Here is a 27,810-nt window from a genome sequence, read left to right on the forward strand (position 1 = left end):
TAGATCATACAGTCTCATAAAAGGAGACAGACAGGAGACAAGATGAGTAAGTAAAGTGTACAATGACAGCATGGTGGTAAGTGCCAAGGAGAAAAATAAGTGGGTGGGTGAGGATGGGGGACATTTGTGTGCATGTGTGTGGTGAGGTGATGGCACTTTTAGCTAAGGTTGCTAGAGGTGTCTCAGAAGGTCCCATTTGGGTATAGATCTGGATGATGTGAGGGACCAAACCCTGTGAATCTCTGGGACAAAACAGTCCAAGGAGAAGGAACAGGAATACGCCCAACCAGAAGCGAGAATGATTGGCATGTCTGAGAAGGAGCAAGGAGACAGTGTAGGTGGAGTGGAATATGCAAGGGAGAGGGTGATAGTTGCTGAGGCCAGCAGGGTAAAGGAAGTTAAATCACTTTGTAAGCCTCCTGTGGCCTTCGACTTCTATTCTGAGTGAGGTGACAAGGCATGGAAGGGATTTTTGAAAGTGCAGACCAGGAGCGGAATCTATGGGAAAGGGGAACGGGTTTAGACATTGCAAATAGTTCATTTTGATTGGAGCACAAACTTCTGACTGAGCAGAAGTAAGGTGCACAGGGCCTTCTGCGTCCTTCTCAGAGGCCTAGATTTGAGCTTGAGAATGATAGGGAGCAATAAAGAATTTGAGTAGGAGGGAGAGTCAGGTCTTCCTTTAAGAAAGATCATTTGGGGGGCGCCTGGGTGGCTCAGTGGGTTAAAGCCTCTGCCTTCGGCTCAAGTCATGATCCCAGGGTTCTGGGATCGAGCCTCACATCGGGCTCTCTGCTCAGCGGGGAGCCTGCTTCTTCCTCTCTCCCTCTGCCTGCCTGTCTGCCTACTTGAGGTCTCTGTCTGTCAAATAAATATAAAAGAAAGAAAGAAAGAAAGATCATTTGGTAGCAGTGTGATGAACAGATTTGAGGGTAGGAGGTGAACCTGAAAGCAAAAAAAGCCAAAGCTGTTGATCTATGTCATGCAGGAGGGAAACAGGGAGGGTGTGAGCTCAGGGGTGCTGGGGAGAGACAGGTGCCATTGGTGTTCTATGAGCTTTAGGGGGAGGCAGCAGCCACCGATGACTGCATTTCTGCTTGGGCTTCATTTCAGGTTGGTTGATGCCTTTCCACACAGGGATGCAGGGTTGAGTTAACGTGAAAATGAATTCCTATTGGAATTCCTATTTGAGATTCTTATAGGATATCAACATGGAGATGTTCATGAGCTAATTAGAAACACAAGTCCAACACTGGGGAAAAAGTTTATAAGCCAGTGAACAAACAGTAATTCTGGATACCACATCTAGAGTTGAAAAACATATGATTTGTGTGAAGACTTTATTTTATTCCTTTGCCTTTTTGGAAACTGCTTTATCTATTGTGGGAGTGGAAACTGTTGGCAGAATTTTAAGTGACTCCAGAGGACCATACAATAGATACCAGACTTACAGAGAAACAATTTACTGCTCTGCTGAAATCAGTAGTCTTGGGGATCCCCCTTCCGGTTTTGGCAGGAGGGATGTCTTTTTAGATACAAGATGTTTTTATTGCTTTCTTTATTGTTTTCATTTTTTTTTAGAGAAAGCTCCTCTTGTTAAGACAGTTATACCATGAGGGGTGTCTGGGTGGCTCAGTGGGTTAAAGCCTCTGCCTTCGTCTCAGGTCATGCATGATCTCAGGGTCCTGGGATCGAGCCCCGTATCGGGCTCTCTGCCCAGCAGGTAGTCTGCTTCCTCTCTCTCTGCCTGCCTCTCTGACTACTTGTGATTTCTGTCAAGTAAATACATAAAATCTTTAAAAAAAAAAAAGTTATACCATGAGAATTTATGAAATTATATTGCTTTTAGATTCAGAAGAAATGCTCATCCATTGTCTTGGAGTGATCATTTAAGAAACAATATTTCAGTCCATTTCATTAATTAAACAGGTAGTTAACAATGAAATAATTCATGGAAGTTGCTAATTTCTAGACAAGGAAGTTCAGGGAAGTATATGATAGTAAAAGCAAGGGATTAGAAGTTAGAAGACCAGAGTTTTGTTTCATCTCTTACTGCCACAGACTAGCCATGAGATTTGGACAGATCACCTTACGATGGTCAGGTTAGTCACCTCGAAAATGAACGCAGTAACTCACTGTTGACCTCATGAGCTGGTGCATTCATTGAACAGGCGTTTGTCAGGAGGCATTGTTCTAGGGCTGGACTGCGACACTTAGCAGGGCATGGTTTTTACTCTCACAGTTTGCCATGTTGTGAATTATAGCAGTCTGGAAAGTGGATATCAGAGCACCATATAAATTATAAAGCACTGTGAAAATGTCATGGTGATTCTTGCTTTAAGTATTCTTTCCAGAAGATTTAGGTTCTCTTCTCATTTGGGTGATAAACTGGTAGAAATGCAAATAAATGGTAGTTTACACACAGACCTTAAATCCTTCCCAAAAATTAACTCAAAATGGAGCATAGTCCTAAATATAAAACTATAAATCTCCTGGAAGGTAACATGGAACAAAATCTAGCTGACCTTCGGAGTGGTGGTGACTTTTTAGATACAACACCAAAGAAAGGCACCACAATGAAAGAAAAAATTGATAAGCTAGGCCTCATTAAAATTAAAAACTTGGGCTCTGTGAAAGATACTGTCAAGAGAATAAGACAGGCCACAGAATGGGAGAAGATATTTGCAGAAGACATAATCTGATAAAAGCTGTTACCCATAATATACTAAGACTGCTTAAAATTCATTACTAAGAAAATTTTAAAAATGGGCAAAAGACCTGAACAGACCTCTCACCAAAGAAGATGTACAGATGGCAGGCACAGAGCATATGAAAACATATTTAACCTCATCTGTCATCAGGGAAATGCAAATTAAAATGAGATAACCACTTCACACCTTTCAGAAAGGCTAAAATCCAGAAAACCGACAACACCAAATGCTGATGAATGTGTGGAGCAATAGGAACTCTCATATGTTGCTGGTGGGAATGCAAAATGATACAGCCACTTCGGAAGACAATTCGTTTCTTATAAAAATTAACATACTTGGGGTGCCTGGGTGGCTCAGTAGGTTAAGGCCTCTGCCTTCAGCTCAGGTCATGATCCCAGGGTCCTGGGATGGAGCCCCACATCGGGCTCTCTGCTCACCAGGGGGCTGCTTCTCTCTCTCTGCCTACTTTTGATCTCTCTCTCTGTGTCAAATAAATAAAATCTTATAAGAAAAAAAATTAACATACTCTTACTATATAATCTGGCAGCCTTGCCCCTTGGTGTTTACCCAAGTGAGTTGAAAACTCATGTCCACCTAAAAACCCGCACACAGATGTTTATTCATCACCACCAAACACTGGAAGCAACCACGATGTCCTTCAGTAGGTAAATGGGTAATCAAACTAGTCCATCCAGACAGTGCGACGTTATTCAACACTAAAAAGCAAGCTGTCTTGCTGTGAAGGAACCTCAAATGCATATTACTAAGTGAATATGGTTAATTATAATTATGATTTCTACTGCATGACATTCTAGGAAAGGCAAAACTATGGAGACATTAAAAAAATCAGTGGGTGGCAAGGGTTTGGGGGTGATAAATATGTGGAACATAAAGAATTTTTATCAGTGAAACTATTTTGTATGATACTGTAATGGTGGATACATGTCTTTATACATAGGTCCAAATCTGTAGAACATTTAACATCAAGAGTGAACTCTAATGGAAACTGAACTTTTCATGTAATAACATGTCAGTGTGGGTTTATCAGTTATAACAAATGCATAATAACAAATGTGTGAGGTTGATAGTGGGGGAGGGTATGGAGGGTAGGAAGTATATGGGAATTTTCTGTGCTTGTCTGCTCAGTTTTGCTGTGAACTAGAATGTGTTCTTAAAATTAAGGTCTCTTTTTTAAAAAGTGGTTCTTTCTGGCAGAGGAAATATGCCCTGCACACTCAGGATAGACAGTTATTAAATGTTTGTTGAATGAATAAAGGAATGATGTTAGGATTTGGAAATCCAAGCAGGTACTTACTCCTACGTTTTCAGAAATTTTTTTTATTACATTTTAAGAAAAGTGGGAGTAGTTATGTCTGGCATTCTCAAGAATCCATACAGAAAATTTAACTCCGAATACAAAATACTGATTTTAGAGAGTGCCAAAGTCAGTACTGTATCCTTAGATTTCAAAATACAGATTAGAACAGTTTCATGCCGTTGGAGAGTGTTAGGCACAACGTAAGATATCTAACGTTTCTGATGGTGAATGAAGCAAAATCTCAAATTTAGAAACCAACATGATTTATCTTGGGAAGTAAAAGGAAGGTTAAGGTCCCAAGATTCTATTTATTTGTAAATTATGCGAAATGAGAGTCAAAGAAGTTTAATGGGAAACAACTTGGTGATAGCTCATGTAGCAATTAAATGAAAGTTCTGTACTCTTCGGGGTATTCTAAAACCATACAACTTCGGGTCAATTTCAGATAGATGTTAATATTCACAATACATTTTCAAAAGTTCTAAAGGCCCTTGACTGTGACACTTTATTTTTATAATCATTTGCACAAAATCCCACATGTTGACAGTAATCGGTATTAGCGAGAACGTGTGAAGGCTGCTTCAGCACTTCTTAACAGATGGCCTTCTCCATTCATTTTCTTCTCTAGGCAAACATGCTGAAGACATATTTGGTGAGCTGTTTAATGAGGCTAACAACTTCTACATCAGAGCAAATTCTCTTCAAGACAGAATTGATCGTCTTGCTGTCAAAGTTACCCAGCTGGATTCAACAGTGGAAGAGGGTAAGTAATTGCATGAAAGCAATGAGCTAGAAGTGATGTTGACAAGACGGTAGTCATTAATTGCGGTGTAATCACTGCTTTTTCCTTGGGGTAGTGTGCTGATATTTCATCTTGTCCTTTCTAGAAGAATATTGTGGGTTGGGGGGCAGAGTATTGGGTAAGATAGTAATTAAAGAGTCTTATCTTGTTTACCTCATAGATGCCTTCAATACTCTTTTTTAAAAAAATACACATATAGTATTTGTTTTAAAGGATTCTTTGAATATTTCTGCTATTAGAAACCCTAGTTTATGTCATCGGTGGTTCTTTTAAAGATACTTTCTTATTTAAAAGTCACAGTCACTCCAAAAATGTGGTCCAGATAAGAGGGAGGGTACTACTTACACAGCGTGACTGAGGGAAAGCATGAAGGCATCTGCCTGCTACCCTTGTTGGAGTTGATGCCTATAAATAATCATGGTGATCTGCGATTTACCGTCTCAATAAATAGCATTTACTGATGGCCTTTAGGCGTCATGGTTGTAAAATGAAGTTAATACTGGTAAGTACTGTGTAGGTAACTGGTAATAATTTTGAGGATAGACCCTGAAATTGAGACAGTTTCAATAAAATGAAAATTCAGCAATTCCTTTTTAAAGATTTCCCTTTCTGTATCTTTTAGATGAGAGACTGAGATTACACTAGAAAAAAATATGTAAAAATAAAGTACAATATACAGCATTTCATATTTCTTTGAGAAAAATGTTCAGATTAACAATTATTTTTACCTTTATGTAGTAGTTTTGATTTCTCTTATTGTAGTAAAATGATCTTAATATCTGATTTTTCCACTAGACTTAAAATAGTTGTATTAATGAAAAAACTGGAAGTTTTTTTCTTTTCTAAATGTAGTGTTTTAGGGAATTCATCCCTCATCATTTAAAAAAATGTATTTACTAGTGTTCAGGTCTTTTCCAAAGGTCAATATTAAATTCATGAATTAGAAATTGGACAAAAATGTAGAGCATTGAAATTTTAATATCCCTTATGAACATTCTTTAATCTGAATTTTAAGATTTATTTTATTTGAAAAAGTAAAACCTTGGCTAGCTATTTGGCCTATTCAGATAAGAAATTTTAGCATCTTAAGCCAGTCATTCATTTTTCACCTTGGTATCACAAATGATTTTTAGTATTTACTCATCTTCCTTCAGTTTCTTTGTGGGATCTTGTAATTGGAATACCAGTGATAAACCTTATGCTTGAGAAGGTTAATCTGTACACTAGAGTTCATAAGATTTTACACTGTATCTCATATCCTTAAAATTCCATCCAATCAAGATTTACCTGATTACTGTCTTTGGCATGGATTTTATAGTAGAAAAAAAACATGTGACCAAGTTAGGAAATCTTTGTTCTATTTTGAGTTTGCCTTTTTTTGCTGGGTGATCTTGGAAGAGTTACTTAATACCCAACTCTCAGCTCTCTTGGTCAGGTGGGTTAATGGACCACGTTGCCCACTTAAAAAGTGTCTGTCAAGGTTAGATGAGTTAATACATGAGATGTAAAGTGTTGCGCAGACACAAGAAGTAAGTATTATCAGCCCTGATTTTCTTACCGCTGAGTGTAGTTCAAATTTGGCTCCTTAATTTCTAGGACTATACATATTTTGAAAAACCTTGCCATCTTTCCTTGATGTCAGTGTCAGGAAAACTTCATGTGTTTTTTACATTTGCATTTTTTTTCAGACATATTTTTTACATGTATTATATTCAACTGGTATTGACTGAATATTTTTTTCCTGCAGGATACCCAAACCTTTGTATTTACATACCTGTTATGCTCAACTATATTCCTGTGTGGTTTCTGAAAAACACTATTATAAAGAATGATGTTCTAATATTAGGTTCAAAGAAATAATTAGATCACTACAGAAGGAGAAAAGACGTGATCCGTCTTCATTTTATAGGACAGCTTTATTTACAAGAGGGAAGGAATATACATGCTATTTAAGTGTGGTTTTAAGTGAACAGAATAAACATGATTTTGTTATTCTAGAATCATAAGTCCTACTTATGATTGTGTCTCAAATGATACTCATTGCTGAACAGTTAAAATATTTCTATATAACTCAATCTGGGGGACTTTTTTCTAAATAGTGTCACTACAGGATATCAACATGAAAAAAGCTTTCAAAAGTTCCACAGTCCAAGACCAGCAGGTGGTTTCAAAGAACAGCATTCCTAATCCTGTTGCTGATATTTACAACCAGAGCGATAAGCCACCTCCTCTGAATATTCTTACACCGTACAGGTATGGCTTCATACATTCCCAGTGCCTTTTTAGTCTAGATAAGCTGAGAGAGGAGTTCAGTGCTGTGGACGTATTTTTTTCAAACTTTGAAAGTAATCGCAGGTATTATATACAATGAAATCAGTTCCTAGTACAGAATTGTTAAAGGTTTCGAATTTCAAAATAGAGATTAACTCACCCAGAGAAGTGTGAGCTCTAATGTTAGCTTTGGTAGATATCTATAGTAGATAGCTACTTTTGTAGATACCTGAGTGTGTAGATATCTGAAGTAGAATTTTGTTACTCTAGAATCAGAAATTCTACTTTTGATTATGTCTCAAATGACACTCATTGCTGAACAGTTAAAATATTTCTATATAACTCAACCTGGGGGACTTTTTTCTAAATAGTGTCACTACAGGATATCAACTTTCAAAAGTTCCACAGTCCAAGTAATTATAAAATTACACATTGTATAATGTAGTGTGTGGTTATGTTGTTCCTCATATTCAAAGTCAGTTTTAAAGGAACTGCATAATTCATTTATCATGCAGCGAAGTACCTGTCTCAGCATTTCAGCGCTGCAGAGACTTTTGTCACTTAATTCAGAAAAATGCATGCTGCACCTAGAGATTCTTAAAGAGTGAATAATACAGTCAACAAATTAACCTGTTACTGTAAAATGGTAGGACTCGGTATCAGGACCAGACTTTCCAGAAAAAGAATGGAAAATCGGTGGTGGAAAAAGTTAATATTAAGCAATTGAAAATACTTGTTAAAAACACCTCTCCTACCTCTTACCACGTTAGTGTTTTCCTTCCATATTTTGTCACCTTCTTTCCCATCTCCCTTTTCCATATGCCTTCTCATTGTCCTTCATCGTACACCTTGTTCTTCTCCCGCCTTTGCCCTCCAGGTAAGCTCATTCCCTCAGCCTCTGATGAGCACAGGCTGTGTGGTAGAGGGTGTCCTGATGGCCCCCAGGACTAGCTCCACTGGGTAACAGACTCCCTTTACCACTGAATGGGTTCTCTCTTTCTGGTGCCGCCATCTTGGGCCTTTGGTCCTTCTCAAGGAGTGCTCAGAGTATTTTTGGTCTGAATTCCTGTTCCTTCTCAGGATCCAAAGGAGATGTTTGGACACCCCTCTATTGCAGCCCTGCTAATAAAGCAGCAGTTCCAGCTACATTCTTTTCTTAAGCACGGACAGAAAGATTCTCTCAAAAAAAAAAAAAAAAAATCAGTAGAAATCCCATGGAAACTATGATGGAAAAGGGCCGATGGGCCACAGTTTTCTATGAAACATGTATGCTTTTCTGGAAGTTTTAGCAAACTCATCTAAAAATTAATAATCTATATGAATAGTAGTATTGTAAGTCTGATGTTTTACCTTACAATTTCACTTTCATTCAATAGGCATATTTGGGGGGGCAATTTCAGATTTATTTAGCACTAGAAGCCACAAGGGCAGGCCTGTTAAAACTGTCCTAAGACACCTCACTAAATAATCCTGTTCCAAAGGAAAAAGCTTAGAAAACTCAGTGGGCCACTTATCTTTGATGAATTGAGATCATGATTAGCTACTTGTGGTGATAGAAAAATTTTAATTTTATAAAAAAAACGAAGTAACTTTCATAGATATTGTATGTGTATATTCAGTTTTACGGAAAATAAAAATGTCTTTAACTCTTTAATAGTGTGTTTAAGAGTAACAGTGCTAAAAATTCAAATGTACTATTTGACAATAAATATTTGAGGTATATAAAACATTAAGGACAGTGTTAATATGAACATGAGAACATGACTTGAAAATGAAATATTTGGTTGCTATCAACACCGGGCATTCCTGCTTATGTTCTTATGTTGAGATTAATATTTGCTCACTGACATGAGCTACTGCCTTCATTAAAGTATTAGCTCCCTCTTTAAAAAAAAAAAAAAGTATGCATTTTATATGTCTTAAATTTTGTAACAAATTACTGTTGAGTTTTTCTCTATCTTCATTCCATTTGGAAGGCCTGGCATCTTTGGGAGATTCTATTTTTCACAGTAATGTTGTTAATAAAATCTCTGTAATGGAGGTCTCCTATCAGTTAGGAAATTTGGAAAGGAAAAAGAAGGATTTCAAGTCATCATAGATGAAAGTGTAAAGCAACTTGCCATTTAGTGATTTTCAGACCGTCGATTGGGCCAGAGTAGCCCCCAGAGGAACCTGGGCCATAGTTTGTGATGATGAGAAGCTCCCAGAACATGGCATAGCAGGAGCATCAGGGAAGGGCAGGCAGGATTTCCCCCTGGGCTCTTTCAGTTAGTTTGCATTTACTGTTGGGGCATAAACTCTTTCTTATACTCATCTCACTGTGCCTCATCTCATTTTGCTTTTCTCTGGGCCTTAAATGACTTACTGAAACCCTGACTTGAAATGTAAATGCTCTGCTTCCTTTTGAAGGTAGTCTACAGGCCAGATCCTTTTTTAAAGCGTTAGCCTTAGAGAACATTTAGTTCATGTTATGATTATTTTGAGCTTTACTTTTGATTTATATTACAACTTGGGATTTGCATTGGTTTTATGATAGATAAATAATTATATAAATCCTTGAAATAGTCTTTAGACCACAGTGGTTGTGGTAGGACTTGAAAGAGCAGTGTCACTATTGAATTCTCTTTGTGAGTTACTTCCACTCCCATCACACTTAGTATGCTGGGAACTAGTTTTTGCTTCTTTCCGAATTGAGTAGATGTTGGGCCAGCATACTTACTAATAAAAAGAAAAAGGGACAGCGTACTTAGTAATTTTTATCCTAATAATATGGAAGCTCCAGAGTAGAGGTGAGTACCGTACACACTGAGAACCCATTCATCTCTGTAGATGGCCCCTCTTAGAATAAACAGAATGTTTCCTGAAATAATTGAGGTATCAGAGATCATTGTTTGCGAGCCATATTGTGATTTTGAGGCACTTTTATACTTAAGTCTAAATTAGCCAGAGTACTTTTTACGTGATTATTCTAGAAAAAGTTGCTAATCTTTCATGTTCACCTTTTTTTTTCCTTCAAATGAGGAGATCAGAGAGAATGTGTAGGACAGTCAAAATGCCTCATGCAGATGTTGTCATCCCTTGAGTTAAATAGAGTGAATATTCACCCCACAGGAATATGTCTAACAGCCTCTTCTCCCCACCCCCGACTTGTGATACATTGATTTACAGAGATGATAAAAAGGATGGGCTGAAGTTCTACACTGATCCTTCCTATTTCTTTGACCTTTGGAAAGAAAAAATGCTGCAGGACACAGAGGACAAAAGGAAGGAGAAGAGGCGTCAGAAGGTAAATAATTCTAGTATGGGAACTCACAAATTGACGTTGAAATGAGATCCTGGTTTAGAAATAAGTCAATAAGTCCTTTATGCAAATGGTTGGTATGTTGAATTTAGTGCAGAAGTAGAGGTTGCCTTTTTTACATAATGATACTGACAATTCAGTCTAACACAGTAATACTGTTTTTCAGTAAATACTTCCTGATTTGTTCCCTAAACTTGCTTTGCTTTGATAGAAGTAGTGACTAGAACTTTTGTTTGTAACATGTTTTACAACTCTTCTCCTGCTCTTTAAATTTCACAAAGCAGCCAACATTTCTTATCAGATATAATGACCTGCTCTCATCTCTTTAAAGCATTCTCAATTGGTGCATTGCCACCTCGCTGTAATTAACACCTTGATGAGATGTTCATATTGGATTGAAAGGCATGTGTGATCTGTATATTTAGGGCATAGTATTTATCAAACAATGAGATTCCTTTCGGTGAGGTGTAATAGGCAGGCAACTTGTAAATCTGAAGGTTGATGACCACATTATGGCCACATAATCACATTATGTGATTCTCTTGGAAGAGAATAATCTTACTCTTGGAAGAATAATCATGCTTTGCTCAAGGACTACCCCTTTAGGGCCCAGAAATTAGACTTAACCTACTGAGAGTTAATTCTCCAAAGGCAAATATTTGTCAAGACTTTTATATGTAAACTGTGTTTTTAAAAAACGAACGCCTGGTTTGCTTGACAAATCTTAGAGTGCTTTCTTTAAGACAAAACCTTAGCATGTTGTGGGTTAGTGGCCTTAATGTTTGGAGGCTTCTAGATGTACTGGAACCATAGAAGCCACAGTTTGGGATGGAAGAGAATTTAAGATTTGAAAACGGGATTTAAGAAAGGGAATATGGAGCAGTTTACTGACTACAAGGGTAAGGTGTTCCCACTGAAGTCCAGGAAAGAATTCTAAAGGTTGGTTATTCGTGCTCTCTCCTTGTGCTGTGGGTGGAGAGATGAATAGAGAAATCTTGGAAGGGCTGCTGAGTGTTGAAGGTGCAAAGTGTCCAAGTGAAGAAAGTATTAAGTATTTAAGTGAAGAAAAAACTGATCCTGGTCTCTTGACGGGAAAAGAAACAGATTATCTCAAGGCCCATTGGTCCCTACACCTTTTTATACTAACAGGAATTTAAAGGTATTTTCCTTTAAAACATGCCTGTCCTTTTAAGTGGTCTTCTAGGTTTCCCTTCTCAGTGATACTTTTGGCAAAAATATCTGAGTTTTTTAGTGGTGTTCTTCAGGGGAAACAGTCTTAGTGTATGGGTGATTATCATGTCTTCAAAATTACACCATTTCCTTGACTGTTTTGTCTCATTACACATTCCTCCAACACATAACATTCTGATAAGTTTCTTATTCACTTATATAATAATGTTTCTTGAATGCCTTCTACGAGCTGGATAAACAGTGGTGAGGAAGGATTATCACCGTCACGGAGATTACAATGTAGTGGGGGAAACAAACATTAAGTAATCATGCAGCCCGCTGGAAATCATAAAGAGGGAAAGAATTTTGAAATCTTGTATTATGTAAGAATAGAAAATGAGACCAGTTAATCCTTTGTTTCCCAGGATTTCCGAAACACAGGTTACTTTCAGTTTGGAGCTGAAAATTCTCTCTAAAGGAAAAATTAGTTTAGAAAATTTGGGGATGAGAAATCCATTGTTTCTGAACTTCATTTCCTGGTTTAAAAACATCTTTTAAATGATGCAAGTAAATATGTAGTTGTAAGTGTGTAGTTCCAGTGCCTAGTAAATGTTGTGAAGGGAAAGTACAGTGTGCAGTGGGTGAAGTGACAAGGTGTGTGTGTGGGGGGGGTGACATAATGAGGCGGTGTCATTCACTGAGCTCCAGCAGTTGGGAGTTAGAAGTCTGCTAAGCAGAGTCCGCGTCAGTGCCTATGTGTGCACGTGTGCGTGTGCGTGTCTGTGTGCGTGCATGGTCATGAGCCGGGATGCTGGAGGAGTGGGGGCAGAGGAGGTGCGGGAAGCTTCTGAATCCAGGAGCATTAGAAGTAGAGGCAGCTAGGATCGTCCCGGGCTAGGAGACGGTTGGATACATTCCAGGGGCTTTAATGGAAGCCAGTGTAGTTGGAATACAAACACATGACTGTGAACACTTGGTCACAGTCGGTTTGTGCGTACGTGTGTGTGTGTGTGTGTGTGTGTCTTGTGTGCATGATGATGAGTGGATTTGGAGGCTAAACCACTGTAAGGAAAGTCGTAGATGATCATAACACTTGATCTAAACACGTCCACATGTGTCTTTTAAAAAGTAAGGGTGACAGTTACTGATGACTACAGTGGTTCTTAATCAGGAGGTATGTTGAAATCCATTGAACTCTCCCTCCTTTTGGTTTCTACAAGTATACGGGCAATGCGTGCTGGTTGTAAAACACTCATGTTACACTGAAGTGAATACATTAGTGTAGAAAATTTGGGGATAAGATTTTCCTTTCCCAGGTGTCACCAATCATTAGGAGTAACTCTGTACATTTTTAGACATTTTAAAAAGCATTCATAAATATATGCATACACTTCACAAAGCACTTTTATACGCACAGAATGGTACCACACCCGATGTCTACACAAGCACATGCAGACATATACATATATTGACATAATTAAAGATGTCCTGTGTTCTTTTTAATAGTTGTGTAGTACTCAAAGGTGTGCATGCTACGTTAACTGTTTACTCCTTACTGTGTTAGGACATACTTTGGTTGCATGTGAAGAGTTGCTTAATAGGACTGTGGTACTGCGTGATCTATGTGCAGATAAGTCTTCTGGGTAAACTTCTAGAAGACAAATAAGGAGCTTTAAATTTTGAAAGATACCATCAAATTGCCCCCTGACCATTAAAAGACAGAACCAGTTTACACTCTTAACAGACTTCTTCCAGACCTGCAATCATTATTATTTTATTTTGAAGGACTCATCCCTCCCCCACGAAAATCTCATTTGCACTACATACCTTTTCATATCTTTATTAACTATTTATACATGTTCTGTGAATTCCATGTTCACATCATCTGCCAGCTTTGTCCAGGCACCCACCATGAACCATCAGCCACCCTTTCACAGGACCTGCCTTCCCCCTTCTAATCTGTTCTCCACAACCTGGAGGGATCTTTTCAGATTGCTTCAGCGGTGTGTCAGCCCCTCCCTTCTCACCTTTGATAGTTTCCCATTGCCCTTGGGATAAAGAATAACACCTCTGACCCAGCCTATAAGGTCTGGCTTACCTTTGAGATCTCAGGAGCCATTCCCCCTAATTGCCCATGTACCTTCTTTCATTCCTCCTGATGTGCTGCTGTCCTCAGAGCTGGCTCACATTCTATCCGCTCTGCCCATGCACCCGCCCTGCTCCTCTGCAGAATGATGCCTGCTCACATGACGGGGCTAGTCTCGGCCACTCCCTGACTTCCAGATGAGGTGCCATTTGGTATATGATGCATTTATGTTTTACCATATTTTATACCTGGACATTGTTTGTGTCCTTTTCTGGGCCTCTCGCACTGGACCGCAAGCTCCACGGAGGCAGATTCCTTGTCTTTTTGTTTGTCTGCTGTTTGTATCCTCAGCGCCTGACCTGGTGCGTAAGCTCACTTGGGTCTGACCACTTAGCACTCGTGTGTCTTCTGTAAAACCATGTGCGGGAGTTCTTTAACAGGAGTCTAGGAGTTAAAAGCACGTAGTTCTCATCTTTAAAGACCATGACCTCTTACTTGGGAATTATGAAAAACACATAAACATGTAGCAATAACTGTCCTCACCTTTGAAGAAACACCTGTTTAGGCCCCAAGTTTTTACTGGATACATTTTTGCTGGCAAAGTAGGGCTGAAGCAGACTGATTCTCAGTATGGTAAGGTAAGTTCTTAGCATGTTTTTGTTCCATGTTAAGCTAGTTGCAGGATTAGCTTAAATATTCTGTAATAATCTTATTAGAAACTGGCAATAGAATATTTTGAGTTATTTTGTGAAAGATGATTGCATGTTAACCATTCAGTCAAAAGTGTGTAGTGGTAGGACGTGATTTGTCTGTATCTCAGACACTTATCTCTATCATGCAGATCTAAAAGATCTGGTACATTAAAACAAGATAAAAGCCTAGTAAGGTGTGAACTCTTTACCAGAAATGATGGTAAGCAGTTCCTGGAGTTAGCTGCTGCAGAGTAGCTTCTGTTTATTTAGGTTAAATGGTTAAGTATCAGTTACTGCTGCTGGGTCTATGTCAGGTAAGAGAATGTATACTGTGTTTGAATTTTTCAGAATGTTCGTGTGATCCGAAATGGGAATGTCTCTTGTCTGCGCGCCGGGCTTGTTTCCCGTTCATTACAACTGCATTTAACCTGCTCTTTTCCTTTCCCTTCTGTCTCGGCATGCTTACTTTCTCTTCCTGCACATCAGGAGCAAAAGCGTATAGATGGCACAACCCGGGAGGTGAAAAAGGTTAGGAAGGCCAGAAACAGGCGCCAGGAGTGGAGTATGATGGCATATGACAAAGAGCTTAGACCCGACAACAGGCTGTCTCAGAGTGTGTACCACGGAGCGTCTTCCGAGGGATCCCTGTCCCCAGACACTAGGTGTGTGTGCGTGTGTTGTAGAAAGCCTTTGTGTAGTAAATTGGTCTTATTATATGTTGGAAACGCACCAGTGTCTTTGGTGTTTATATGGCCCATGATATGTTGCAAAAACTTTACTTAAAAATTAATGATATGTATTTTTTTGACTTTGAAATAATACTTGAAAGTGGTTTCATTGTATGTTGGGTTACTTTGTATGATTTTCCATCACTCTAACTCGTTTATTGTTCTATTAACCTAGATGTAGTCTTTTTAACACTGATGCTATATTTGGGCTTAAAAACTGCCAATGACTTACATTTTTAATAATCGTTTACTCCTTTCTCTCCCTCTTTAGCTTAGAATGTTGAATTTCTTTTGCCACGTGATAGCTAAAAATAATTAGTAGGTGGTAATTGATGTGCCTAAGACGGAACTTCAGTATTTTTTCTGGAAACCTTTTCTAAGAGTGATGAGCCAACGAGTTAGTTATTTCTTCAGTTTACTAATCTTATGTATTCTAATTTCAGGAGAAGAATTCTGTTGGAGTTACTTTAAGAATTTGTAAGCATTTAAATAAAAATATTCCTTGCAGGGGCGAATGATGTGGTCGCTAAATCACATTTGTTGCAAAAGGGACTCTCGGTACAACAGAGTCTCACTAGTCAGTTAATGCTTGGGCTTTAATTTTCCGACTCTGCTTATGTAAGGTCGGGGTCTCCCACTGGTCAGAAGCCTCAAGAGTTTTCCATCACCATTTCAGAATTTGAACAGAGAATTCTTATATGACTCAAGAATGTTTCAAAAACAGCAACAACCTGTACCTTACATTTTATCTGTGTCCTTTTTTCTTAATTTTTCTCTCTATAACCTCAGTGTCTAGCACAGACTCTGCACACAGAAGATATTTCATATTTGGTACTTTACCATACCCAGAAATATGCCCACCCTGGAAGGGCTGTCAGTCATTGGTTGGCTATGCTAGAAGATAAGTTCTAGGCAGTTTTTCTGTACAAGCTGATATCTGTTCAGTACTCAAGAATTATTGGAGATGTAACTGAGCATTCACCTCAGGTGTGAATCTCTATGTCCATTTATGTCCATAGAAAATAATAATGATGATTCAGATTTGCTCACAGGTCTTCGGGTGAGGAGGGGTACTTGAATATTATAGATAGCCACCAGGGTACTCCCCCCCCCCCAAGTAATTTGATTGTGATTATTTACTCATGTTAAACATATACTTTATTTTATAATACTCCATCTATATTCTTCTTTCAGTAGGTACAGGTGGAAAAATGAGGTTTTTTAATCCCTCAGTTGAATGTTTGCTGTTCGTTCTAGCATCTGAGATTCACTTGTTCCATGTTGGGTATAAAATCAATGATTACTGAGATCATTTAGTATTCTGCTTTTGTATTTATGTTGTTTAGATAGATCTTCATTTCTTTTATTTTTCAGAACACAAATCCTATTTCCTGTGGCCTCTTACTATCTGTAACAGATAACAGATTAAAGTTCATCGTTGGATTCTATCCCTTAATTTAGAATCTTTTTTATTTTATTGAATATCAGTTTTTTTCTTACTGTAAAATAAGAGGAACTTCTAATATTTGGAAGTTACAGAGAAAAATTTAAATCTTATCCATAATCCCATCACCCAGAGAAACCACTGTTTGCTTTTTAGCGTCTTTCTTTCTTTGGTCATTTTTCTGTACATATATATGTTTTTCTCTTACAAAATTAAAATCATGCTCTATGTTTTTTATTTGTTGACTTTTGTTATTTCATATTTGTCTTAAGCATTATTTAGAAACATGGTCTTTAGTGGATATATGGGGGACAACAGAGTTAAATCTAATATCAGATTCCATGGCATGTATATGATCTGTTCATGTAAGTAATCTGTTTTAACCCAATCCACATAACACTAACCATAAAGTTTTGCTTTCTCTGTAAATCAGGAATGGTTTGATTGTAAGCATAAATTCAGAATGAGAATGGACATGCTTGCCTATTGCTCTCTCGCCATTGTCAGGAGATGGGAGAACTCCAGCGCAAGTGTCCTTGTGCTTGCCCCTCCTGCCCTGCGCCCTGTGCTGCAGCTGACGACCCACCTGTCCACCCACCTGTCCACCAAAAGACCCCAGGGGAGTCTTATGATTCTCCCACCGAGTCTCCACTGCCTACACTTCCCTTCCTCCGTTTTCCATGTGATCTTCACTCTTACCAATGCTCTTTCCTGCGACAGATAATCAGTGCTGATCATGACACTTCAGCTTCATCCCACTCATCTCCACGTTGGTACAGCGTCTTCTGTGGGTGACTGCTACCTTCCTATGGGGCTGTCTGTCCCCCAGCAAGCCTCCGACTCCCCACCTCTCCTCCATCCCACTGGCGCCCCCCTCACCGAGCCGCCCTCTCGAGCCCACCCTTCCCCAGAGCCCTTCCCTCTAGAGCCCTCCTGCTGAAGTTCTGGTCCTCGGATGCTCAGTGCCTGCTCCTTTACTCCCTTCTCCACTGGTCCTCCCCTTTCTCAGGCTCCACTGGGGCTCTGTCACAGAGCCACTTTACTGAGGTAGGACTCTGAGTCCCGCCACAGTGTTTACAATCTCTGGCTCCTTCTCTCGTCAGAAGCACTCTGTATTTTGCTAGATAACTTTGTCTCCTTGAGAAAGTCGTACACAATCTGACATAGGCACACGGAGTCAAGTGCACGTCACCAGTGACTCGAGAGTTTTAGGTATTTGTGTTTTTAAAATGCGTTAAACCTAAAGCTAGGTCAGGTTCTTCTCCCATTAAAAATTTTTAATTTTAAATATTTCCAACTCCCTTGCATAGTTTGCATAGTTCAGGAGACATACCTCTAGCCACACCATAATCTAGAATTTATACTGCAATTAAGGAGGGAAAAAGTGAGTTACCAGTTATTATTGTACTGCAATCCAGCAAGAAAAAAAGCAAACAACAACAACAAAAACAAAACAAAAACAAAAAAAACCAACAACAACAAAGCAGGCTCTTGTCATTTAGGACAGTTTTCTCTGCTGTGTGATGCTCCGGTTAGGGAAGCTACTGCCTAAGTTTCAAAGATGGAAACTTGGTTGGTGTCTTCCCCACCCTGTCCCCTCCTTCCCCAATGTGTGTTTGCCTGTTTCCTCCAGAGAGAGAGACACAAGCTGACCCCTCACAGAAGCCAGCAAATACATGTGAGAAGAGTAAGGACAAGAAGAGAGGAGTGGGAGAGAAGGAAAATGGGCATTGAGTTCATGAGTGACGCCAAGGAGCTGGCGCAGGCAGGGGGCGCCACCGAGGATGCAGTGCCCAGAGGGTTCGTCACCTTGCTCTCCGGGACCCCAGCCTCAGCTTGCCCGCCCTGCTTTGGCTGCCCTGACAGTTCGCGCATCTCCGGAGCTGGCCTGTAGCCCGGGCCAGGGACACGCCACTGTCCTTACTAATACCTAGGTGGCCGCCACCCTCACAGGCCATGCTCCCTCCAGGCCTCCTTGCCCCGCTGGCATCGTGGCCCCCGCATCTTCCCAGGCTCTGCTCATCTAATACCACATCTCCATTCCTTCTAGAGTTTCACGCTCTGCCGTGCAAAGAAAAGAAGCCCTTTCCACACTGCACTGCGTGCTGTCTCTTTTGGCTAAATACAGTCCTTCTGTTTAAGAAAACTACAACCCACTGAATTGCATTCTTGATTTCTTCCGCTCTTCTTACTGTTCATATTTATCCAGCTCACCTGCCATTTTATAATATCTAATTATATGCTGTCAGTTCCATCGCCACTGAAATCCTCTGTCTTAGGCCCTGTGTTTTAATTAAATGGAATTTGCCTTGTAGCCTTCTCTCTTAGAGAAAAAGCACGCTGAAATATTGCGAAAATGGGGCTCTGTTGTCTCCTGCTTGCCGATCTGTCTGACTTATCCACTTCAGCGCGGGGACCCTGAAGCCACGTAACACTGGGGCTTGCTGCTAAAGTAGTTGTTTTGTCGTTGCTCGGAAGCTTTCACAGGGCTGGACCGAGTCCAGAGTGAAGGAAATCAGTGTGTGATTTCTGTATATTGGCAAAGTTATTATTAAAATAATATGCTTATGGCTGCTGTGGGGAATCTTTTTAACTGAATTGGATTTTCTCCTCCCCACTCCTTTCCTGAACATCAGGTCGCATGCATCAGATGTCACGGATTACTCTTACCCAGCGACTCCCAACCACTCTCTGCACCCGCAGCCCGTGACCCCTTCTTACGCAGCCGGGGACGCGCCACCACACGGGCCAGCAAGCCAGGCCCCCGAGCATGAGTACCGACCCCCCTCTGCCTCGGCGCGGCACATGGCCCTAAACAGGCCCCAGCAGCCACCGCCGCCACCCCCACCACAGGCCGCAGAGGGGTCCCAGGCCTCCGCACCCATGGCACCGGCGGACTACGGGTAACTCGAGACTCCTGTCCTCCACCTGTTTGCTGTCGCGTTGGAGTTTGCTATGTGTGGTCTAAAACTTTCTGCTGAATAATCATCCCTTAGGGGCCAGATGTGGCCAAGGATCTCTGGATTTAGATAGTACCAGTCATGACCAAGTCTGTGTTAAAATATTCCAGTGTCACTCTGGTCCCCTTTTTCTTACAGACGGGTCTCAGGTTTGTGTCTGTATTCATGTATACACACTCTCCCTCATACATACTTTGAGGTGTGTGTGAAGGCATTGCTAAGCCAAGGCATTGAGAAAGGATGAAGTGCTGCTTTTGTGAACCTGTCCCAAGCCCTCAGGTCTCTGTATATGTTCTGGGTGAACCACAGACAGTTCCTGTCACAAGTGAGAAAACTCTCCAGGGCTGCCCCCCAGGAGCCCCTGCTTATACTTGGCCATAGGTGACTATACCCTCTCTTGATCTCTTGGTGTGCAGACCTCCTACCCTCAGGCCCTTTTGTTTTCTGTCACTTGAGTGAAATCCAAACAGCTCCTAAAGAAAGAGCCCTGTGGTCATGTCTTTATTAACGTAAGCACTCACCTTTATTTGATAGGCTGCCTTTTGTCCTCTCTTTTCTGAATTAACTATAATCTTTAAAGAGTTCACCCCTCCAGGATAGTACCTAGGAAAGCTGAATGTGTCTTTCCATGAATATGTTCTTCAGTCCATAGCAGTGTGTGTCATCTTCTAAATGTATGTCCCTCTGCTTTCAGAGGTTCTCTTCCGTTGTTTCGCCTGAAGGGTCCCCAGAGTGTGGGAGTGCCCAGAGAGTGAAGCCCTAATTAAAAATCCGGCAAAGAGAGGGTCTGTGGTCCAGTAGGATTCAGTGGACTTCTTAGGCGTAGGACTTTTCAAAGATTTTTGATATTCTAATGGGCCCTGTGGGCTTGAGGAATTTCCATGGGGATGAGGTATAAAATACAGAGTTTTCCAAATCTGACTGACCACAGGACCCTTGTAAGACAAGTTTGCGAGCCACCCATCTTTGATGCCCACTATGAAGGATAAATTTGAATTGCTGTTCATAACCTTTGCAGTCAACTGTTTTATTTTAGCCTTCCACAGAAAGTTACTTTTTTAAAAGATTTATTTATGTATTTGAGAGAGAGAAAAAAAGACAATGCAAGTGGAGGACGGGGGATGGGCAGAGGGAGGAGAGAGAGAATCTTAAGCAGATTCCACGATGAGCATGGAGCCCCACATAGGGGCTCATTCTTAGGACCCTGAGACCAGGGTTTTCTTTCTGGCTCATTTGTGTAGGTGAATTTCATCATAGTGAATAATGTAGACATGTAAAAATGACTGGCCCAAAGTGCAGATGTTTGCATCCTGCAGTGTTTCAAGTGCAGAGGACGGTATATATTGGGTTTGGGGGAGGCCTCTGAATTGGACATGTTTGACTCTCCAAGGCTGTGACTCTGTCACTGTTGTAATGACTCCGTGTGTTTCATCTCTTTGTCAGGATGCTGCCAGCACAGATAATTGAGTATTACAACCCCTCAGGACCTCCTCCTCCACCACCACCCCCCATGATTCCTTCAGCACAAACTGCTTTCGTCAGCCCCCTCCAGATCCCCATGCAGCCCCCCTTCCCTGCCTCTGCCGGCTCCTCCTACGCCACTCCTCCTCACCCTCCCACCGCTGGGCTCGTGGTCACAGCCCCACCACCTCCAGGCCCACCGCCTCCTCCACCGGGCCCTCCTGGTGCAGGCTCTTCTCGCTCATCCTCCCCGATGCATGGCCCCCCTGCAGCTGAGGCGAAGCGCCCAGAGACAGCACAGCCCCCCATAAGTGACGCTCGAAGTGATCTTCTTGCTGCCATTCGAATGGGTAAGTGAGCGCCTCAAACACAGCGTTCCTTTTAAAAAGAGACTTCTTTATGGCTCTAACCAGCTACAGCCTAGTCTTCTTCAAATGACTGCTCTCTCCACTGAACTGTTTTTTAGAATAGGGTTAAAGGATGCTTGTTTGAGTTTGTTTTCTTAACAGGAGACCTATTCTTGCCAGTGCAAGATAAATACACAATAATAAAGTATTGAGAGAATTTGGGAAAGCTGTACTTGATTAGAAATAGATAATAAAGATGATCATTGGTTAACTGGGTCTTTTCTCTGCATTCTACTGCAGGGGTAAATGTCTAAGTGAAAGGAAGTGAGCTTGTAGCAATGATTGAGTTATTTTTAAAAACCTAAGCTATGTCCTAGACTTCCCATATTTTTAGCTTGATGCGCGAAGCCAGTAAGTTTTTCAGCATGTATTTAGCAACAAGATTCTTTTGTCGGCTAAAAGCCCTACACTGAACCCCAGAGCATGAGACATACAGAAATAGAGCCTCTCTGATCAAATCAGGATGGAGGAGCCCAGACGCTCACCCGTTCTGGCATCCCCTCAGCACCACACGTTAACCATCTGTTCCACCCGTTTATTCTCAGCCCTGGGGCACAGCCCAGGCCGGGTGAGGGTCACTGACAGGATGCGCAGATGTCCTAGACGCTTCTCATTCAGTGGGGAGCTGCACCATCTCTTGGTCACAGGCTTGTTGTTTCCGTCTGGAAGGGATTGAGAAAGGTGGCACTGATGTCCTTCGTAGGACAGCTGGGACATTACTGTCTCTACTTTTGGCTTGAGTGCCCCCAAATCAGACCCGAGTGTGGCACCCGAGCCCAGCCTTCTCATATGTCTCCAACGTCATTGACACACTTTGATTTTGTCAAGAAAAGAAGTCCCAGAGCTATGCGACCTCACTGATAACAAATTTAGGGTCATAGTAGGACAGTGTTTTTGTTTTTGGATACCTGTTAGCCCCATCCAATAAGAGTGATCACATAACCAGGATCTAATCATGAGGAAGCCTCTAAGAAGCCCACATCAAGGGACAGTCTACAAAGGAGCCACCTGTGTTCTTAAAAAATGTCAAGATCAGAGACCACAAAGACTGAAGAACTGCCCAGATTAGGGGACATTAATGAAAGACGACAGACAGTGTCATTGGTATTCCCATGTTGGATCCCAGGCCTGGTGAAAACTTTCTGCTGCTTTTAAGTCTACTGGAAAAATTTATATAATATTTATAAAAGAGATGGTAGTATTGTATTTATGCTTATAGTATGATTTTGATCATTGTGTTTCAGGAATTACACATTAAGTATTTTAGGGCCAAAGGAACGTTACATGCTACTTATTCCCAGGTGGTCCAGAAAAAAGTGTGTGTGTGTATGACCAAGAATGATAAAGGTTGCTTTTAAAAAAAAAAAAAAAAAAAAAAAAGTGGTCATATGTTATCAGTTGGGGAACCTGGGTATAGTTTTTATGGGAATTTTTTTTTTTTTTAACTTGTCTTTCTTTTGGTGAGGAGAAGGGCAGAGAGAGAGAGAGAGAGAGAAAATCTTAGCAAGCTCCATGCCCAGCATGAAGTCCATCTCTGGGCTCTATCCCACAACTGTGAGATCATGAGATCACTCAGCCAAAATTGAATCAGTTGCTTAACCAACTGCACCACCCAGGTGCCCCATTTTTCTACTAGTCTTACAGGGAGGGACTCTATAAAATCTGAAATTGTTGCAAAAGAAAAATTAAAGAATTAACTTTAAATTATCTTTGTCACCTACTGTTACTTAATAAGAAAGTAAATGATTGTATTTTATATTCATTTTTAGAAGTAATTGGTGAAACACAGATCTCCCTTACCTCCCGGCACTAATCAAAAGCTATTAGCATAAAATGCTCCTTTCCAAGCCTTTGGATTACAGCAATGTCCAGGAAATTGTTCATGATAGAAGAAATGCTCCATGTTTGTACGTTCCAATATGGGAGCCACTAGGCACAATAAATTTATCCTTAATCAGTCACGTGTAGTGGCTACCCTAGTGGAAGGTGCAGGCCAGAATTTTCTTTCATGATGTTCAAGTGCACTGGAATAAAGCACATTTCTACAAACAGTGTCAACGACTTTGAGTGCCTTTTTTTTTTTTGGTCGTGACACTTCGATTTCCCAAGCTTTTCTCACTTCAGGTTTACAAAACTTTTTACCTTTGGGGGCAGAGAGGGGGTGGTAAGTCTAAATATCCTAGTTTGTTTTCCTTAATTTGGAGCAAGCAGAGCAATTTAATTCTCCTTCCGGGTTGTGTCCCCAGGGATTCAGTTGAAAAAGGTGCAAGAACAGCGCGAGCAAGAGGCCAAGCGGGAACCGGTCGGGAACGACGTGGCCACTATTCTGTCCAGACGCATCGCCGTGGAGTACAGCGATTCCGACGACGACTCTGAGTTCGACGAGAACGACTGGTCCGACTGAGGCGGCGCGCGTGCACAGCAGGGCCTCCAGGGGCCACGTGTCGGAAATGTCTTGAAAATTTTAAGTGGTCCCAACACCCACATAGTGGTATTATAATCCTGTAGCGTAGCAACTTTTGTATTAATAATGTGATATTGCTTTTGCACATCCAAAAATTCTGGGTTTTTTCAGTATTTACTGTGTAATAATACTTAAGTGCCACTAAACATAGCAAATTGTGCTGCACCCGAGGAAATACGCTGTAACTATCGCATTGTCCTGAAAACAGCCTCTTGCTTCCTTTTTCTTGGCCACGAGAGTACTTCGTGCAGTTTGGGTCTCCTCTTCCTGATCACTGTAATTCCGCAGACTTGCCGTGTGTTTGTGAAGCTGCCTGGTGTTAGGTCTTTGCAAGATTAACGACCATGTGTCAGAGTGACGTCTTCCAGTCAGTGATACCGTTTCGCCCTTTCTGTTCCTTCGTTTCTAACGTGTTTCCCAAGAAGTTGGCTCTCGGGGAAAGATTTAACCAGTCAGGGGCATCAAACGTTGCTGCTTCCCGTTCCTTAGCCCGGCCGCCCGTGTGTGAATCGGAACGTTCCGTGAGATGCGTTCGTTCCCGCGGCACGCTCTGGTGAACCGTGAACCTGGAAGGCGCTTCCGGGGCAGGGTTCCCTGCGGGCGCTCCCTTGGTGGATGGTTGGCGGGGATTCCGGAAGGGGCTCCAGCGGCTGCGCGGTCACGAGTGCGGAGAACGGGGTGCTTGCTTTTCCTTCCGGGGCCCCCGGGGCTGACCCTGGGAACCCCTGAGTCCCTAGAGCCCCGGGGGGCCAGCCTGCCGGCACAACACAGCGGGGGTGGGGGGCACCGGGTGCGGAGGAGCCCCTCACCCCGGCCTCTCCTGGAGCCGCGTCCTAAGTTCCCCACTCCTCAGCGCGCTCCGGAGAGCGCGCCCCACGCCCCTCGCCCCACTTGGCCTGAATTTCACAAAGCTTAGATTGTCGGTGGAAGTAGATGCTGACAGCTATGCGCTTTTCCTGGTGCTGTGGCCAGATTAGGGATCCATCACCCAAGCAGGGCCTCGGCCCTACTCCTAGAAGCACACGGTTCTCTTTTCTCACGGTGTCGTCGGCACGTTCAACTGTGAAAAGTACCTCAGATGAGACGAGGCGTGTAGCTGTTCCAGATCACGTTCCCTTCCCCGCACGCTTCCTGCTGCACTCCCCGCACGGCAGTTCGGAGACCTCCGGGCTTCACCTTCCTGGCGAAAGCGGAGCCGCGGGAGGCTCACGGCGGGCAGCCCGGCTCTTGTCATTTTGGGAGGAAGGGTAGCTGCTTGTTCAGAATCCGTGAACGCCCCCAGGCTTCGACTGTAGACACGACTTCACAAATATACTGAGACACTCCACTTCCTAGGGACTGTCACCTACGTGCAGCATTTCAAACGGACCGGTTATTTGTGACTCCCAGTCATGGTGAAGGAGGCTTTAGCTCAAAACAGTTGTCTGGTTCATGGCAGTCATCTAAACAGGACCGTGGCCAGTGGATTTTTGTTAATGAGTCCTGAGGACTTCAGCAGGGACCCCAAACCACATCCATGTGTCCCCTAGTGGACACCGATTTGGCTTATGGACGGTCATCAGATAAAGCCCATCGTTGGGTTTTAGTCACATAGATTCTGAAACTCGGAAAAGCCTAATGTCTGCCTCCCCTTCCCGAGACCATGCTGCTTCTATCAGTTTACCGGAGTCTTCTCAGCTGCACTAGCTGTTGGGACACGTGCTTCTCGGGTTTCCGTTTCCTGGAGCTAGTCACCATAATTTTACTGAATTTAAGTGGTAGTTATTAGTGGACTTTTACATTTCTTTCCTTGATTCCCCCATCACCCCCCCCTTTTTTTTTTCTTTCAGCATAAAGGCCTACTGTGTTGGCATTATTCTTGGGACTTTTACCATTTGTAGTCTGATTTCATCGTTATTACAGTATTTTGTTTTATTGTTACTTTTCAGTTAGGAATTCCTTATATAATTCTAGAACATCTATTTGGTAACAGTTCTTTGTTTTTTATGTCCCTTCTGTTCTCAGGATGAAGAGAACACCTAAAGCTACTATCCATGTCAGGATTTCTTCTATTTATATCTTATTACAGTAAAATTACTGGCACTTTATTCATAAATATTCATAAGCCTATTAATTATTAGTTGTCTTCCTGTAGTTTAATCAACAAGTTATTTTCGACTTGATTTTCCTACTAGTGAAAAGCTTTTGCCCTAATGTGTTGCGTAGCCTTTAAAATGGAATGGAAAAGGACTAAAATTCAATTTAGATTATTTTTGCAGTATTTTTCTCAGCAAATCTGATTTATTCTAAAATTAAATCCAGACTTTTTCTAATGTGCTGTTACATGAAAAGGAAAAAGTGAATATTTTGAATCTTCAGTTTTCGTTTTCAAAAAGTATTTACCGAAACAAATGGAGAAGGACATTTAAAAGCCTATTTCGTATCTATGGATTTTACATCTTAAAGTAGTAGTTATATTTTAAATTTTAATTTTAAATCTCTCAGTTTTTCCCCTCCATGTGTATTTTAGATTAATTTTTTACAAGCATTTTTCTCATATCATAGGTTAGACAGAGGGAATGAGAAGGTTACTTGGTACCACACTTTAACTACACAGACACAATGTGATTGGTTTTCCATTATTAACCCCAAACGATGAGATTTGGTACGCTTATGTTTTTCTTTAGTGGAAGTATATGGTTAGAAAATTAACATTTTCATTTCAGTAAATTTTTAGAATATCAAAATCTTTTCTGAGCACCAAGTGGCTAGGTTGTGAAAGTTTTGTAATAATTTGCAACTGGAATACATGATACATTTTAATCCATTAAAGACTAGTGGGAATGTATCAGCCAGAGTAGCAAGTAATTTTTGTTTTATAAATCAGAGTATCTGTCACCTTGCAGTATTACCAATGCTGTTGTAAATTGAATTTAAAGTGGTATTAAAAAAAAAACACACACCTCCTGTTAAACAATTTTTATCTGTTTGTATATCTTACTATAGATTATGTACAAGTAACATCTAAATAAAATTACACTTTTAACCCTAAAAGGTTTTGTTCACTGATAACAGTGTTGTTGTTTAACCTTTCTTGGAGGGGAGAAGTTGGGGGTTGGGCAGGGCTTTTACATATCCAAGAGTTCAGATTGGATTCTGGGGGTGACTCAGGAAGCCCTGGCATAATTAGAAAAAAAAAAAAAAAAAGCCATTCTGGGAGCAGGAAGCCAGATGCTCCGATGAGGCCTCTTGGCCACATCTAGTCTCAATAACAGTGATGAATACTCTGTATCATTTATTGCTTATGGGATGCTTTCATTTAGTCCTTATAATAATCCTTTAAAATGGACATTCTCTCTATTTCATATATGAGCAAACTAGCATGAAGTTAAGTTGCTGGTCAAGGGCCCCGGTTCATGTCAAACTCACTCCGGGGGGAGGGAGGAGCTGTGCACGTGGGGGCCAGTGGGAACTGAATCAGAGAGGCAAGTGTGACCACATTCAGGAAAGCAGCTGGAGTGCGCTTCTGGAACAGCTGCCTCTGAGTTGCCTGTACCCGCTGTGTCCACTTCCCACAACATGTGTCTCCTGGGGTCCTAGCTGGGTCTCCCTGAGCCTCTCCATCCGGCGCCATGTTCCGTGAATACAGTCTGCGTCTACATTTTTGTATCCCGAGAACACCTGGCTAATCTGTTAGTCCTTGAGCAGCCCCTTGTTGAATGACAGGGAAACAGGCCATCACTCACATTGCTTGGGGCTCCAAGCGTGGTCTCTTAGTTCTTGAGTTTCAAACTAAGGTCTTTCCGTTCCCCAGTAGATCTCAAGAGTTAGGTAAACATCCCTCCCCTCAACATTTATTATAAAAAAGTTGAAACCTACAAGAACACTGTTTAGTAAACACCCATGGAGCCATATTGGTCTGTCTAGCCATCCATTTCAAAGTAAGTTGCAGTATACTCACCTCTGAGCACTTCAATGTACATATCATGGTGTGATATTTATAGCTAATATTTAAT

The 27,810-nt window shown here is 41.3% G+C and overlaps 1 protein-coding gene across 2 annotated transcripts in view; it reads left to right on the forward strand.

Moving 5' to 3' along the window:
• The window catches only part of WASF3 (WASP family member 3), a 128,688-nt gene extending 101,840 nt beyond the window's left edge, over nucleotides 1-26,848 (forward strand). Inside the window, exons 4-10 of one of the 2 annotated variants that reach the window (XM_032314746.1) lie at nucleotides 4,658-4,792; nucleotides 6,931-7,084; nucleotides 10,271-10,388; nucleotides 14,838-15,013; nucleotides 19,160-19,426; nucleotides 20,927-21,294; nucleotides 23,598-26,848. In XM_032314746.1, coding sequence (XP_032170637.1) covers nucleotides 4,658-4,792; nucleotides 6,931-7,084; nucleotides 10,271-10,388; nucleotides 14,838-15,013; nucleotides 19,160-19,426; nucleotides 20,927-21,294; nucleotides 23,598-23,755 — 1,376 coding nt within the window. In that variant the 3' untranslated portion in view covers nucleotides 23,756-26,848. Of the gene's footprint in view, nucleotides 1-4,657; nucleotides 4,793-6,930; nucleotides 7,085-10,270; nucleotides 10,389-14,837; nucleotides 15,014-18,156; nucleotides 18,324-19,159; nucleotides 19,427-20,926; nucleotides 21,295-23,597 lie in introns of both variants that reach the window. The other variant, XM_032314747.1, reaches the window with a different exon arrangement.
• The last annotated feature ends 962 nt before the right edge of the window (nucleotides 26,849-27,810 follow it).

This window comes from Mustela erminea, chromosome 15, assembly GCF_009829155.1.
Source record: "Mustela erminea isolate mMusErm1 chromosome 15, mMusErm1.Pri, whole genome shotgun sequence".
Taxonomy (NCBI): Eukaryota; Metazoa; Chordata; class Mammalia; order Carnivora; family Mustelidae; genus Mustela; species Mustela erminea.